This window comes from Calypte anna, chromosome 1 (genome assembly GCF_003957555.1).
Source record: "Calypte anna isolate BGI_N300 chromosome 1, bCalAnn1_v1.p, whole genome shotgun sequence".
Lineage (NCBI taxonomy): Eukaryota > Metazoa > Chordata > Aves > Apodiformes > Trochilidae > Calypte > Calypte anna.
In genome coordinates, this window is record NC_044244.1 from 86,476,460 (window position 1) to 86,493,368 (window position 16,909).

Below are 16,909 nucleotides of genomic sequence, written 5' to 3' on the forward strand. Positions count from 1 at the left end.
CTATGTACTTCCTCGAGATGGTTTTCCAGGTTTTGTAACTCTTGGGCTGGGAGATCCTCCCAATAAGACTTTAATTTCCTTAACAGAAGAGAAGCAGTAATGGTTGGGGAGAGGGGAAACAGAGAAGTAGAAGTAGTTTATCCTCTCCAAGCAGACAGTACACTCTGGCTTCAAATCTATAGGGCTCTTTTATAGATGCTCTTAACTGGGTGATTCTTAGCTCTCTCTGGTGCCTAGCAAATATAAACTTTTATTTTTTTTTAAGTTATCAGTTCTTTCAAAAGACAAAGTGTCAAATGGCTGAGAAAATAAGCTTGAAAAAAAACAAATGTCGTTTTTTTGTGCCCCTGCAAAACAGGCCTGCCTGTCTGAGCCTTGGGCAAGTCACTGTAGAAGCAGCTTCTCTTTCTCTGAGCCCTCTTCCCCTAATAGACACCGCTCCGTAGAGCCGTCACCCCTGCCCCCAGCCTGGATTCACTTGCGGAGAGGTGGAGGGCTTATCTGTTTGCAGTGATGGGCGCGATCTGCAATGCAGACACGCAGAGCCTCCGTATGCCCCGGGGCAAGCTCTAGGTTACCGTCCACTCTTTGAATTTGGGTGGAGAGGCGGAGGTGGGGAGAAGAAGTGTTAAATGGGGGGTGGGGGGTGTCTGCCAAGCCCTGTCCAACTCACCGGTCTGCTCTGCTCAGGACTTCTGGCCCCGAGGGGGAATCAAGGCTCTTCCCTCCCTCCCTCAGCGAGCAGGGGTGTGTAGACAGTGAAGGTCTGACCCCCACCGGGCACCTAGGAGCCAAGTTGGGAAGACGATCTTGTTGTTCCAGCCCTCCCCCACTCCCTGAATGCCCCCAGAGCCCCTCCCCTCCAATCAACTGACTTTAACATGACAATGGTCATGACAATCCTTGCTAGCCAAGGCCAGGATGGGGAGGACATAAAGCATCCCCCCACAGTTGCCTAATGGTGAACCTGCCTGCGGGCTACCTGCAACCTTTACCGCCATCTCGCCGTCTGCTCGGGGCTGGGGGGCCCGGTCCGGCCATGAGCACCCACCTGGCCATGCCACCCTACCTGCCCTACCCTGGCACCGTCAGGTATGGGGACTACTACTGGCTCTCTCCAGGGAGCATGGACAGCGTGTCCGTCGAGGAGGCTCAGCCGCCGGACCCCGTCCACTTCCCCACGGCGGAGAAGACGCCCAGACAGCCAGGTACGAGCTGGCCCGGCCCGGCCCACCTTGTGGGAGCGATGGGGCTGCCCTCGGTTTTGGGGGTGGTTGTGGCCCTCCTGTCCCGGCCGTGGGGAGTGATGCCAGGGCAGCCGGCCGGCCGCGCCCCGACGAGAATGCGACGGGCGCCGTGTCCGCGGCCGAGCCGGGCTGGGCCTTCTCCGGCTGCCCCGCTGGAGGCGGCGGCAGGAGCCGGGCGCCTTGCCCTCCTCCCGGCGAGAAAGGGCAGAGGATGGGGGGAGCAGAGAGAGGAGTCTCGGTTCCGCTGCCCCAAGGGTGCCTGTGCCCGGCACACGGCAATTCCCCGTGCTGCCTGCGCAGCCCTGCAAGTCCCCAGGGCAGCTGCAATCTTTGCTCCTCCGGAGAAGCTGGACTTCGAAGTCGCCTCCTGACCCTCCTCACCCTAATTATTGCTTTTCACTCCTGACGTTTCTTTAGATTCCTCCAGCTCTGGGACGCTCACCCAGTACGCCCCGGACTCTGCAACGAGCCCCAGCACGGAGCGCCCATCGCCCTATCCCTCCCTCCAGAAGGCCAAGGAGGAAAGTGAGGGTGCAGTGAGGAAGGCCAAGAGCCGCACAGCTTTCTCCCAGGAGCAGCTGCAAACCCTGCACCAGCGGTTCCAGAGCCAGAAGTATCTCAGCCCCCTGCAGATCCGGGAGCTGGCAACTGCCCTGGGGCTCACCTACAAGCAGGTGAACATCGTGCTCTGAGCAGCCGAGTCACATCCCTGGTGTGATTTCGTGAACAAATCTGCGTGTGTGTGTGTTTTTTCTTTTTGTCTTGGACCCCAGAGAATGGTTGCTTTTGTGATCCTGTTTATGCCATTGCTTACATGAGAGCAGAGGGTGTGAAGGCTTATGACTCAGTCTTCGTCTCATATTTGGTTCCAGCACTATCCACCCACTCCATGCAGGTGTTTGAAAGTGTGTAGAGAGCAGGGCTCTGTAGAATCAGGCTACTGTTCTGTGTGGACATGTATTGTTTCTGATGCATGTGAAAAGTCAGATGATCATACTGCTATGAAAGTTGGTTTGGTCAGAGTGTCAGCTGTATCTCTTCTTAGGGGGAAGGGCCCATGTGTCCTGCCAGCTTCTCTTATCTGACTGAATGAATAGGTCACTCCTGAGTTAGCACTGATCTTGGTGAAGTAGTGAGATGCATTTCTGCAGTTGTCTTGGCCTGTTCTTCAGGTAGGGTTTTTGTTGTAATGAAACATCCCATGATGATAAGAGGAGTAAGAATGTTAAATCTTCATGACTCAGCTCTGATTTTATTGTTACCTGGGTCTGCTGCATATTGCTAGTTGCTAAAATCATGTACAATATTAGTATCCAAGTAGAAACTGGATGGGGGCAGAAGGCAAAAAATCTTTAGGATCTGTAGTAAGCTCTGAAAATTAATTTTCTAATGTCCTTTCCCCATCACTTCTAGGTGAAAACATGGTTTCAGAACCAACGCATGAAATTCAAACGTTGCCAGAAGGAGAGCCAGTGGATGGAAAAAGGAGTGTATCTACCACAGGTGAGAGAATTCCTCCTTTCCCCATCACCATCAGCTTTGGCTCCTCCAGTCTGAGGAAGTACATTATGCCCAACATGCTAACTCAAACAATGCACAGGACCTGATCAGACAGAATCATAACAGTTGGAAAAGACCTAAGATAACCAAGTCCAACCATCAATGGGTGGGATGGGGAAACAACTGAAAAAAAAATCCAAAAAGAAAACCACAAAGAAAACCAGCCAACAAAAAAAAACACCTCTCTGTGCCTTCTAGAGCATGTCCTGAAGTGCCACATCTACTTGTTTTCTAAATACCTCCAGGGATGGTGACTCCATTCCAGCACCTGACTACACTTTTTCAGTGGAGAAATTCTTCCTAATCTGTAGTCTAAACCTCTAGTTGTTTCTTTATTTCCTTGGAAGAAAAAGCAAACACCCGCCTCACTACAACCTCCTTTCAGGTAGTTGTAGAAAATTATAAGGTCTCCCCTCAGCCTCTTCTCCAAACTAAACAATCCCTTAGCCACTCTTCAGAGGACTTGTTTTCTAGACGTTCATCATCCTGATTGCTCTTCTCTGGACACAATCCAGGAACCCGATGCCCTTTGTTGTAATGAGGGGCACAGAACTGAACATAGTTGTATCCCTTGTAGTAAGGCTTACAGTGGCATCTATTTTTAGCCTGCCCTGGCAATCAAAAGACCTTACTTGCTGGTTCACTTATCTCCCAGGTGAGACAAGACAGAAAACAAAATGGCCAAAGAGGGTCAGCAAGGCTAATCATGCTGGGTTTTTTTCCCAGCATGGTGCTCTCAGATTTATAGGGCTGGGGATTACTAATTTAAGATCTTGTCATCTCTGCTATTATGACTCAGCAGTGATGACAATGAGTATGAAAACCATATTATTGATTGATTTGGGGGATGGGGTGGATGAGAAAAGATGACCCATCCAAATGAATGGGCATAGTTTTTGTGCATTGCTCTGCATTATTGAACATTATTGCATTATTGAGCCTTTTCTCTTTCTCTCCCAGAATCGGTTCCATCAGGCTGCATACCTGGATATGACCCCCACATTTCACCAGGGCTTCCCTGTCAGTTCCAGCAGGAACCGTCAGGCTGTGACCAACATGCACCAGGCTTACAGCAGTGGCCAGACTTACGGGAATGGGCAGAGCCTCTACTCTTTCATGGCTGTGGAGGATGAGGGGCTCTTTGGCAAAGGTGGGACGAGCTGCAATACCCACCAAGCCATGGGTTTATTAGGCCAGCAGATGAACTTCTATCATGGCTACCCTGCTGATATGAATTATGTCAGCCTGGAGTCAGAAGACACCTATAGCTTCCAGAGCACCTCTGACAGCATCATGCCGTTCACAAGCTCTCCTGTAAGGCATCAGTACCAAGCTCCTTGGCATTCCCTGGGGACCCAGAATGGTTATGAGTCTTAGATCCAAGTGTTTTTTTTCTTCCCATCTCCATTTTTCATTCTGTCTGGGTTTCTAGGATCTTGACTCAAGGGATCCAGTGTCTACTCCATTCTCTTGCCCCTCCTCCCCTACTTCTGTTTTAACCATTGGTGGAGCTCAGGGCCCTATTGGCTTGGACTAGATTTTTGTTTAAAGGTATCTGCCTGCTCATAGCTAACCCTTGGCAAAGGGTTTTGTATATTTTGAAACTTCATTCATGGAGGAGAATGTGCAATTCCACAGTCAGGAGCAGCAGAGTTTGTAAAGGTCTGCTTTTGCTGTCCCCAGTATCACCTTTCTCTGCTGCTTCTTAAACAGATGAGGATCTCTGATCCTTTGCTTGTGTGATTTTAGGCAGAGCTTTGCTAGAGAAGAAAATCCCCATATTTCAGCATGTTAATGCACTGTTGTAGCCCAGAATCTTTCCTGCTGTCTTGCCTATTTCTGTTACTACCTTGGCTAACAGCAAACAGGTTCTTCATCTTCATCCTCTTCTCCCCCACCAAAAAGCTAAATGAGATCATCTGATCTCAAGATTACTTAATCCAGTTACTTTAGCAACTGCTCCTGCAGGGGTCAGCACCTGCCCACCCCTTGCCTGATGCCCTGTTTTGTACACTGGCAGTTGGGAGGAGGAGAAGAGGGAGAGGAAACAGGGTAGAGTATTGCCCATATTTTATATGGAAGAGCTGAGGATTTTACATTTCCAGAGCTGCTACCTTATTTCAGGATGGTGTTTCTGGGACTGGGTCCCCACCCAATTTAGATACTGACTTTCTACACCTCTCTGCTGAGACACTCTTTGCTTGTCTCAGCCTGCAAATTGCAGCAGAGGGGGTAGCCAGGACTGCAGTTGTTGGAAGTGTGAGGAGCAGCTGTGTGTAGGAACCCTCAGAGTGGCAAGAACAATCTACCTCTCTGTGCCTGATGGTCCCTTAGCACTTCACAAGCACAGCAGCACTACAGTGCAGCTTTCTCTGGGGCAGAGGGGGCCAGCTAGGGAAAGGACTCAGTTATTTTAAGGTTGATGTTTAATGTCAATTAATCCTGGAACCTAGGTGTTGTGGAAGAGAACCCTGTTGAGTCCCACTATAGCTGTTTTTCCAGGGGCTAGAGCAGCTTGGTTCCCTGCTCTTTTGTCTAATCCCAGTTTTAAGAGTTAAGGATAGTAGGATATTTTTCCCTTCCCCAGGGCTCAGTTGGATCTCTTCTGCATTCTTCTGTTAAGAAAGGGCACTGGCTGCCTCATCCGATACAAATACCCAAGCTCTGGGGGAGGTGAGAAGTTTAGAGAAACCTAGTTAGACAAAATGAGGAAAATTCCAATTAAAATCTGGTGGTTTGTTTTGTTTGTTTTTTAAATAACTGAATAATCCTTTCCAGTGTATAGAAACTTGGAAGTCAGCTCCCATCTATGTGAAACAGAATTTTTTACAAGATATGGAATAGCAGAGTCCAGTCTGCCACTGCCCAAGAATACAAAATGGCATGAGCTGGCTGAAGTAAATGAGATAGTAAAAGCCTAAGTATTGCTGTGGTAGAGTTTTTTTGTCGTTAGCACACAATCTTACAATTTTTACTTCAACTTTTCTGCACAAGGGCTGTCTGTTTTAGCTAAACTTTCACTGCAAAGGAGGCAAACTTTTGTTGTTCCAGGATAATTTTTCTTGCAGTGATCTTAAGTATGTTTTATGTTATGTGCATGTTGTCTTATTACTGTTCCTAATGTTCTTAAATTTGTTTGAATTGAAAATAAATTAATTTTAATGTTGAAACACTGTCACCAGCTTACATTGGAACAGGCTAATTATTAGAATGGTTATTCTGCTCATGTTAGACCAGCACTGTTGAGAAAAGGAAGAAAAAATAATCCTGCTGTGTTTCTCCCAGAAGTACTCAAGCAACTCTTTAAAAGGAGTAGGTCAGAAGTCCATCAGCCTTGTTCTTAATATGCAGGTGTGTTGCCAAGTGCAAAGTGGGGCTCCAGGGGCAGGGAGCTGGACTGCTAACTGTGGACTTGTAGTAACCTGTTGTCTTAGAACATGCTTGTCCTTAAACTGCAATGCTTCAGAATAACTAAATCTGAAAGGTACATAGTTCAGGTAGGAGCATAAGAAAGTGTCTGTTGAGATCATATGCCCACCTACATGCAGCTCCAGAATGCAGCATACAGCCCCAGTGACGTTCCTCCAGAATATTACTGTTGGAAGTCTGAAGTCCTGCCTCACTGAGGCTGCAGCTCTTTTGGGGGTGCTGTGCTAACCTCGAACAGCAGCAGAAGTTTGTAAGTAAGTAAATGAATCCTGTTCCCAGCACTGACACAAAATTTTGCTTCTTTCTCTGCTTTGCCCCAAAACTGCATCCATCTCTTATATTTGAGAGCAACATTTAAAAGGTACCAAAACACGTGATACATACGTTAGGGCTAAAGCAGTCCCATCAGTGCATAAGCATCCACCAATTTAGAGGATTAATAACCCCTTTATGTGGATCAGTAGAGCCTTGCTTTCCTTATATATCTTATTTTAAACACCTATGCAACTCAGACACAGTCAAGGGCTGCAGGTGATAGCAGCATTAATGGAACAAGGCAACTCTCCATGTTCAACAGCTGCTGCTTCAGCAGAACCAGGCTTCTGCTAGTAGCCATAGTTTGAACTGGCAAAAATCATCAGTTTGGGTTTAATCCCAGGTTTCTTATGCTGCAATATACCACCAAAGCTTTTCAGCTGTCTGAAAGAGGTAGTTCCGTGGTTACTTCTGCTGAGCAGCTACCTACACTGACAGCTGACTGCTCAGGCCCAGATTGCCACAGGTCCTTTAGCTGAACAGAACTGTTTGTGTGGGTGCCAGAGCATATTTTGTTTTTTTTTTTTCTTCATTCCAATGCAAACCTAAGCTCTGGGGAAATACACAAGGTCTTCCAAGAAAAAAAATTGCAGAGGTTGCTTGCTACAGATTACCTGTGCTGCTTGGGCATGTTTCTCTTCCATGTTTCAGCCACAAGAGTAAGGCCAGTAGCCAAAGAGCTGCTGTTAGATGTCCTGCAGAAACAGATGATGCTGTTGCTAAAATAGCCCCTGGGGCCGAGCTGACTTGCTCCACATGCTGTGGCTTGTATGCTTATATTACTGCATTTGCTGTTGGAGAGTTCTGCAGAAAAGGAGTGCTCCTTTATGGCTTTGTTATTCTCCTGGTTGCTCAGGCCAGGGTGCAGGTAGGTTTGGCAAGCACATGTAGTTGCAGAGGTGGAGAGATCATGTGGAGTGGCTGTTGCTAGAATCTTGGTGGGTGGGCTGGAAAGGGCTGTTAGTAGATGAAGAAGGGTTTCTAGAAGCTGTGGAACGAAGTCAGCCTCTCTTCCACAGTGATGGAAATCTCATATATAACCTTGACAGGCTGAATCACTTCACCATGTGAAACAGCTGCACAGGTAATTGCAGCACTACTATCAAAACTGGTGGATCTGAAACTAATGCCTCCAGACTCAATTTCAAAAGGGTTTATAACAGTTGCTCAGAGGAAGAGAGTGCATGTCAGCACTTGGGATACATTACATCCCTGCTGCTACTTCTTGTGACTGTGCTGAGTAACAGTGATTGATTGCTGCCTGCTACAAACACGATTTGCTTTGCTAGCAAATATTTTTAGGATCAAGCTCTTTAAAGTCATGTGGAGCTCTTTATAGGTATTGTAGCTTGTGGGAATACACTGCACTTTCATAGTATCTCTACAATGTCAAGAGTCCAGTTTGTCAACACTGCAGAGAATTCCATTCAAGTGGAAGAAATTAGATCTAGTCCAAATTATGTGGACCAGACTTTATTCTCTAGCTTACTGGGTTCTAGCCTTTGCTGTTCCACTGGCAAAATACTAAGCAAGTAGTGGTGCAAGCATCCCTGTTCCTTGCTCTCTCTGTCAACATGGCCTGTAGCAGTGGACCACAAGCAAGGACTCAGACCCAGCTGTCTCTCCAGTGCAGAAAAAAGGCATGATCTTTGCTTTAACAGGCTCTTCTCCACAGACATTTGTAAACGTTATATTTAGTTATCTAACTGCACTGCATGACTCAACTGCTGAGCTAACAGGCCTTTATAAATTTTCATTAAAGCATTGCCACACATCTCATTTTGCCCATTATCATCAACCAGTAGCATCTTGGCTGATAAGGAGCAGTTAAAAGGTGTGAAGTACCCAGTATCATGGCACTGGTCTTAGTGGAAAAACAAAGTTTTTCCCTTCCTATGAGGGCCATGTTTTCTTCCTGCTGTCCAGAGCTTCTAAGAGAACCCTCAGGTCATATCTGTGAATATATCATAACAAGGATAGAATTAATTTCTCATACTTAATAGAAGTCCATATGTTCACTGACAGGGTGTGTATCTAGCAGCTGGGCTGTGTCTTGAATCATTAATTCTTTGACAAACTGCAACATTGGAACTGCTGCCTTGCAGAAGTCGTAAGATCTATCCAAGTCATTGCCAGACAGTAGGGAAAGACCAGAAGAGAAAGCAAGTCTGAAATGTCCCCCTCTGGCTGGGCCAAGGGACTGCCTGTAACAGGAGCTGCATTCCTGCTGGTATTACACAGGGCATGGGGAATGCACCTCCTGCCTGATAAAGCAGACCTCAGTGAACTCCTTTTCTGGAGTTCTGCTTACTTACCTGTTGGAACTGCTGCAAGCTGTCATTCTCTAGAACCAGCTGTGGTAATAAGTTCTGTCTTTGAATGATGGCCTCTGAAAAATGTTATGGGTCCCTTGAGGAAACTGCAAAATTTGGCAATGTTTCTTGGCACGTTTTGCTGAAGGTCAATAGTGTGGAGATTCAATTCTTGCTCTTACAATCAGCATCCTTCTACATGCCAGTCTCAGAAACCTCACACCAAGATTCTACCTGTCCTAAAGTATCCCTGAAGGAACAGGCCATGACAGGTAACTTATTTTTCATAGAAGTGAAAGGCAGTCATGAACTCAACTTTTTCAACTACAACAGCCTTTGATGGTGTGGTGTGGAAAGGCTTCAAGTGATATTCAAGTTAGTAGCAGTACTGTTGGCTCCAAAGGAACCGAAGGAACTCCTCCCACTTGTGAAAGCCCTGATAATTGCTGTTATTGTAGTCCATCCTTCAGATGTTAGCAGCCCCTTTTCAGTGAAGTTAATTCAATTGATCCCCACCCCTCTAATGATGAAGTGGTTGCAAGAAGGTATCTTTCCCAAGCTTAGTGTGGGACAGGTGTGTAGGGGGTTGTGCCTTAAAATAATGGTACCACTATGTTTTAGCCAGCCTCAGTAAATTACTGGGTAAATATTGCTGGGTAGGGGAAAATTTTAAGGTAGGGTGTAGTTACTTACCTGGTCCTTTAACTCTAGATATCTGGTATTGTTAAGAGTAATGAAGTTGATCCACTAATAATGCAGAAAATTCTGTATATAGTTTCAGAGTGAAATCAGTACTAGCAATGGTTTATGGTCACTGTGGCTATTTAAGTTCCATCTGGTTTTCATATTGCAATGTTCTATTACAGTGGGGCAAAAAGATACAGAAAAATACATGATCCTCAAAAATATTTTATTATTTGCCAAATTGAATGCACTGTTAGGTTTCCTTGAGGGGAGTCACAGAAAGATACAGGCTAGAACAAAGGGCTTATTTATAATTGTGATGCTTATAAGATCATCTTACCAGTCTTTGTGCAATACCTCCCTTCACTAGGTATTTCAACAGTTCTATACCTTGTGGCTGACCTAGAGAACTGGTGATCTGACATGGATGCCTGGTGTGTGACAGTAATTTCTCCAGTTCAGCAAAAGGTATGTGATCTCCCTTCACAGCCCATAGCTTCTTGTATTATAGTGCTCTGGCACCCACACAAACTATATAGTGACAAGTAAAAACGAGATCCTCAAAAAATCCGTGCCTCCTCTGAGACAAGTTACAAGACCCCCAATTTAGAAGATCCAGAGTAGCCAGCTCGTGGGTCTTCTAATAAGGGAACTTGGCTGCCTGTACCAATAATGATGGGAATGTATGTGTGCCCATGCAAAGGCATCCAAATGAAGGGCTGTTATTACATATGTGAGGAAACAGGTATCTGCATGTCTGTCTGTCTGTACATGCTTGCAGGCATATATTTGGATGCCAGAGCTGGTTCTAGCTACATGATGCCCCCGAGTTGGTGAGCACGTGAATAACAAAGGGAGAGATGAAAATAAGACTTGATCTCCAGGTGCCCAAGTAGCCCACATCCACAGTGCTTAGGAATGATAGAGATGGTGGCCAGCAGTGGCTGGGAACGGAGCCCCCATGGTGGCTGAGTGGTGAAAGTTACAGCCATCACCTGTCTTTGTGGCTGGATATTCCATACTGCCAGGATAGCTGTGATAAAAGTCTACTTTGTGCTGAGCGATGAAGCCCACTGTCTGCTGGACTCTGCAAGTGCTCCCACCTTTGCCAAAGACTCCTCCATCCTCGCTGGTCATAATTGTGTAAGCGTTCTGCCCTGCTCCGTAGTGTTGATGGGAGGGAGGCATGGTCTGGATGTTGTTGGCTGCAGTGACTGGGTAGCCCTGGTGAAATTTGGGGTGCATGTCCAGGTAAGTACTTGGCTGGAAGCCACTCTGAAAGGGAAAGGCAGCAAGTCAGAACACACAGCTTCTCCACTGGTCTTCACAGTTCTCACACATAGTGGGGCTCTGTCCCTCCACATTTCATGTTGTCTTTTGATCAGCGGCAATGACATGGGAAGGCAAGAAGACCTATATCAATTCCCACAACACAGTAAGTACACAGTAGGATATACAAATATATATATGATACATATATATATATCATATATATACATATAAAAATATGTAAGAAAACCGACTTTTCTCTGGAAGCATTTCAGCGACACAAGTCAGCCCATTTCTAGGCTACCTACAAAACAGGGAGAACCATGCCAATTCTGTGCCTCTGTGCTGAACACACCAGAAGGCAGGGTACTCTGATGCATGTGTGCTTAAGTTGCCCTTGTGTAGGAAGTATCTCAGAGGATTTATCTGCCCAGATGGATGGGCCATGCTGAGCCATGTGCTGTGCTCTTACTTGTGTGAGGCACTGAGCTCGTTCAGCCCACAAGCTATGCTTCTGACACCTTTTCAGCTTCATCCTCCGGTTCTGGAACCAAGTCTTCACCTGGATACGGAAGGGAGAGCAGAGAAAACATCAGTAAAGGAGAAGGGAGAGCAAATGTTATCAGATTCACAAACAGCTGAGGAGTGACCAGATGGCATAGATACATGAGCAGCAACAGATAAGGCATTTAAGAGCTCCCTGGGGTTGTTGCCAAGGGGAGATGTCGGTCTAGCAGCCTCAGCAGGTGGCTACTGCATCTGCATGGTGGGGGCAGGGAGCAGCATTATGTCTGCAGGAAAATTATAGCTGTGACAAATTGACTCATTTCAAACATGGCAATGAGCAACTGGTACGAATTAGATGCACTTGGGTCTCTACGAGCTCCCTGTGCTACAGGCAAACTTTTGAGACACCGTTTCTGCACAGACAAGGTGAGAGAGACCTGCCCCTTCTAGCCGGCAGTTCCCAAATTCAAAGCTCCTTGTGGGGATGAATTCCTGAGCCGTTCCCCCCCAGGGCTGTGTCTTCCCTGTGAGAGCAGCCTTTGCAGGGATGTGGATTGAAGGAAAGAGCCAATCGATCACTGTCTCACTGGCTCCTGACAGAACTGGTTCGGTGTGTGAGTGCATGGGTATGCAGCTACAATGGTGCATTTTGGGCTTGTAAACTGCAAGCTCTGTTGCCCAGCCTATTCTGCTTTAGGAAAGCATCATGTGAGCCAGCACCGTTTCACTACATACAAACTACCTGGATATCAGCAGAGACCCCGGAGGGCTGCAGTGTGTGAACCTAACAGTAAACACAGGGAGCAGGGAGAGGGTGTCAAGCAGCCACACAGTGCTTAGATATTAGACTAGGTCAGCCCTGAGAAACATTAACAATAGCTTTCAGCATGTTGCAGCACTGGGATTCAGACAAGGGGTGTAATGCAGGGTTTCTCTGAAGTTCACTGTTGCCTGGAAAAATTCTGCAAAGAGCTGAGGCAGAGGCTGCTTGCAACAGTCACCATATTCATATTCATCACCGTGTTTGCAATTCTACGGCAGCTGTTGGCAACAGTACCCTTAACTGACCCCTCACTGGGAAAACCCCAATGAGGTGCCACTGACTGTCCCATAGTGCTTCAGATCTCTAAGCATGAATATGTGGGGTAGCAACCACTGGCTGGCACCTTTGCCTCTACTCTCTGCTGGGGATCCATCTTTCTGTCCTGTTACTGCCTCACCTGACCGTTCTGCTGCTGTGACAGATATACTGTGGATCAAAGACACCGTGTTCACCTGCTTGTAGGTGAGCCCCAGGGCAGCTGCCAGCTCCCGGATCTGCTGGGGGCTGAGGTACTTCTGGCTCTGGAACCGCTGGTGCAGGGTTTGCAGCTGCTCCTTAGAGAAAGCTGTGCGGCTCTTGGCCTTCCTCACCCCCTCCATACCATCTTCTCCGCCCTTCTGAGACTTAGCCGTAGGTTGTGGGGATAATGATGCTGAATGTGGACTGGTGGCCGAATCTGGTGTTAACTGACTGAAATTCCCAGAGCTGGACAAACCTGGGGATACATCTAGAAATAAAAACAGAATGGGAAAAGGTACACAAGACATAATGCACAGTCATATGAATATGAGCATGCTCCCTGCCTGCTGTAGAGTTCCTTGCCTGCCAGAAAGAGGCTTTCTTAAATCAGAAGCTTGTGTTACCTTCCTTCCTTCATGGGCCTGTGAGCACAGCCAAGCCCACTGACAACATGCAGCTTCCCAGCTCAGCACTCTGAGATGCCCATGGCTCCCCTTTGCCAGGTGGAAAAGGCAGGGATGAGAGAGTGGTGCTCATTGGGTCACAGTGTTACCTACCTCCATAATGCCTCAGTAATCTTCTGGTCTCAATGTGCTGTAAAAAGGCCTAGCCATGACTGCAAGGATAGCTTTGGGTTGGTGGCTGGGCTCCCTGAAACTACCTGCCCATTAATCTCAAGGCACTTGATAGTGGCAAAAGCAACAGGAGCAGGCTGTATAGAGCAGCAGAGGTACCTGTGCTTACAAGGATGGAAGGCATGTGGAGAGCATCAGCCAGGCCTTGGATATTGGCTCACTCCTATTTGCCTGTGGCTCCCACCATCAGACCATCCCACTGATGGAAAAATAGGTGGAGGGATCTATTTGGCTGAGGGGGCCTTCTGAAAAGAGAAGGTGAGAAATTTTACTTTGAAGTGGGGATGGACAGAGGAAAGGTGGATGTGTGGGACAGGTGAGAAGAGTCAGTAATCCTCTACTAAGAACATGGGGGATGAATTTCAAGAGCATGGAGGACAATGTCCAAGCTCCTTCTCATTTGTCTTTGACATGTCTTAAAGGGTCTTTGTTGAGGACAAAAATGAGATAAAATTCTAAAGGAAAAACTTCCTAAACAATCTGGGCTTCTAGTCCAGACAAAACCTGCCAAGATGCAGTCCTTCAGGCTGCCTGAATAGGAAAATGCTAACAAGATAGATTACCTCAGCACCTTTCTGTCAGATGCCTGGTTGCTGGGGTCTGTGCCAGCCCTGATGGAAGGGCTGTGATACCAGTCTCCCCTGCTTCACCACAAGTGCAGTGATAAATCCATCCATCCCTCCTTCCCCCAGCTACTCCCCTGCAAGCCCTTCTGCATGGCACATGCCCTTTCCTCTGACTGATATTTCAGGAGTGAATTTCAGTGCAGTGAATGGGACAGTGCCATTTTCAGTATACACGTCGTGACTACTTAGCCTGACCAATAGTTCCCAGTCTTCATCTTAGTCACCCTGAGAGTTGTGATACGAAGCCTACTGAGACACTCCCATTAGCCTCTCAAATGCATATCCAGAACAATATACTGAAACCCTCCAGAGGAATGGGTTACCCTCACCCATCCTCCCCAAACCCTATCTTATTCTGTCTTAAGTTGAGAGGCTACTATGAAATCACTCAAAAGCCTTGAGGTGTTGCTGGGCCTCAAAAGAGTGTCCATGTCCTTGTTTTGTCCTTGTCCCCTATCTTTCCTCTTGTTAGCTTCCTGACAGAGGCAGAAGCTGTCTTTGTGGTGTCTGCCACTCTAGGGTTTCCTGCTCTTGGCTATGTCCTATCTCCAGGGGAATCTCCAGGGGAAGACAGCAACCCAGGGTGCAGGCTGTGTATGTAACGGGGAAGGATTCTGGTGCTGGAGAAGGCCCGTGAGAATTACAAAGGGAGAAAGGAGAAAGAGACCTTTCTCCTGCAAGGAGAAAGAGACTGAAAGAGAGGAGGTGCAAGGGCCTGAGGCGGTATGTGCATGGGGTTAGACAGCAGAGCCTGAGAGGAAGCAGAACATTGTGACATGGATGCATAGAACACCCCCCATGAATGCAAGGGGAGGTTAAAATTTCATGTAGGACCACAGAGTTCTTGGCTCCTGGAGGCTGGGCAGTAAAAACCTTATTGGTTGGGAGTGAGCATGGTGAGAATTGTGGAGCTGGACAACAGAAAAATCTTCTGTTAGACAGGAACCACAGCAAGACAGAGTAGACCCTAAAGTTTCCTGTCGTCCCAAACCCGCATGTAATTTAGCACCTGCAGCTCCAGCTCAAGACGAAGGCTCCCCCATGAACAAGGAGTGAAGGAAAGAGGAAGCAAGAAGCACAAACTGCAGGGCCACACACATTAACATGAAAACCTAAGGCAGACCCAGTTCCACAAGATCTTGAGATCAGCAGGCCTTTGCTTCCACTGCTGGGCTCTCTCTGTAGGAAGAGGCACTGAAGGGGAGTCTTTGAAAACAGGTTTTAAGTCTATACACCGGTCCCACTGGGCATGAATGAGTCTGTTTGGCTGCTGCCTTTGTGCAACAGGCAGAGATCCTAAGCCTTTCTCCAAACTACATTGCAAGTAGCCATGTGCCAACAAGCCCCTAGTCACTCTCCTCTGGTCTGCAGCATCTGACACTTTGAAATGGGCACTCCGAAGCTCATTCTTCTCCCTTCCCTCCCAACTATACCTTACAAGAGCGTTACCCTGCTGACCATACAGTGGGGTTGGGCAAAGACCTGCTTTCATCAGCTATCCCATTGCTACTCACTGGAGTGGGATAGGAAGACCAAAGGGAGAAAATGCCACTACAGTGGGGCCTCGGACTTTTCTTGCAAAGAGAGAAAGACAAGGCAACAAGAGCATAGAAAGGAAAGGGAAATAGAGGGAGGAAAATTGCAAATTAAATAAGTAGACAGTAACAACGCTGGACTAAGAGAAGATTCCCAGCACAGTGATTCAGAATGTGCCTTGCCTCAAGTTTAACGAGCAGAGAAAGGGTGCGAGGGGATAAGGAAAAAGGACTGTTACGAGCAGAAATACCTTCAGGATTTGTTTCTCTCCAAAGTACGCATGACAGCGTTTGACTAAAAGGAGGACCAGATATTCCTGCCCTAAGAACCATGAACTTCCATGAGACCACGTTGTCACACCGCCTTTCAGCCTGGAGCACAGCCCTGCCAGTGCCTGGACTCCCACGGTCTCTGATGAGGTTTAGGAAACCCATTCACAGTTACCACAAAGAAGCAGCCTCAGAAAGGTGATGTGACTGCCCAAGGTCACCCATTCTTCCTCACTTACAACATCACACTTTGTACGGCTAAAGCAAGAGGAAATCAAGACAGGGAGATAAAAACGATCTCAAGATCATTAAGCGAGTGGCTGACCTTGGACAACGGGTCTCTTGGGGTTCAGTTTTAGGACTCTGCAGAAATGCCTTACCTGCCGCCTGCCTCTTCCCTCCCGTCTCCGGAGATGGACTGGTACTGGAGGCTCCTGCTGGCCCAGCCGCAGAGGGACCATGTCCTGCCTCCCCTGCCGAGTTCCAGTAATAATCCAGGTACCCCATGCCAGCCCCGCTTGGGTATGCCTGGTAGGGGGGCAGAGCCAAATGTGCGCACATGGGGGGACAAGTGATGGGGTGGTTTCCCCACCTTCTATTAGATGCCACCTGCACTTGGGCGGCACGTCTTCCAGCAAACTGAGGCAGCCCCGGAGTGCAGACAGGCGGTCACCTTTATAGCTGCCCATACCCTGCCTGGGATTGCAATATCCACCATCCTCCGCTCCTCGAGGCTCTTTGTCATGTTAAAGAGGCTGATCGGTGGGGTGGGGACAGGGCAGGGTGTAGAGGGGGTGGGGGAAGAGAAAGCCACACATGGCATCAGGGCTAAAATATGTCCCCTCTGAATTCTTCCCATTCTGCAGTCACACCTGAGCAGAGGTCTGATCCAGAGCCCTAGGAAGCCTCCTCCCAGTTGATATTTTCGGCTCCGCTCAAATTGTCTTGTCATAAAATAATCCCTTGAGCACAGATGTCCTGCAAAAGACTGTATTGGGAGTGCAAAACCAAATCCGAACCAATCTCCACCACATGGGAAGGGATAGGAGACAGATCTAGTGCTGAGCTGCTCAGTACCATGCTGGGCAAACTCACGCCCTGGCTCCAGGTTATTGGAAGGGTTCTGAGACCTTCATTTTATGGCTTGTGTCACACTGACATCCCCCCACACCCATGCACACATCCTCCCCTTCTGGTAGCTCTTCCTGTACTCTTGGTGCAATTCTCAGATGGAACAA

General features: G+C 47.6%; 2 protein-coding genes across 2 annotated transcripts; one reads left to right on the forward strand and one right to left on the reverse strand.

The window, feature by feature from the left end:
- Positions 1–1,039: 1,039 nt before the first annotated feature.
- LOC103536965 (homeobox protein NANOG) lies at positions 1,040–4,184 on the forward strand. The gene is made up of 4 exons (XM_008503212.2): positions 1,040–1,203; positions 1,648–1,921; positions 2,661–2,750; positions 3,768–4,184. The coding sequence occupies exons 1-4, from the start codon at positions 1,040–1,042 to the stop codon at positions 4,182–4,184; spliced, it is 945 nt and encodes a 314-aa protein (XP_008501434.2).
- A 6,275-nt stretch (positions 4,185–10,459) lies between these two features.
- On the reverse strand, positions 10,460–16,232 carry LOC103536966 (homeobox protein NANOG). The gene is made up of 4 exons (XM_008503214.1): positions 16,052–16,232; positions 12,599–12,873; positions 11,289–11,378; positions 10,460–10,822 (listed from the first exon to the last, which is right to left on the reverse strand). The coding sequence occupies exons 1-4, from the start codon at positions 16,230–16,232 to the stop codon at positions 10,460–10,462; spliced, it is 909 nt and encodes a 302-aa protein (XP_008501436.1).
- Between the last annotated feature and the right edge of the window lie 677 nt (positions 16,233–16,909).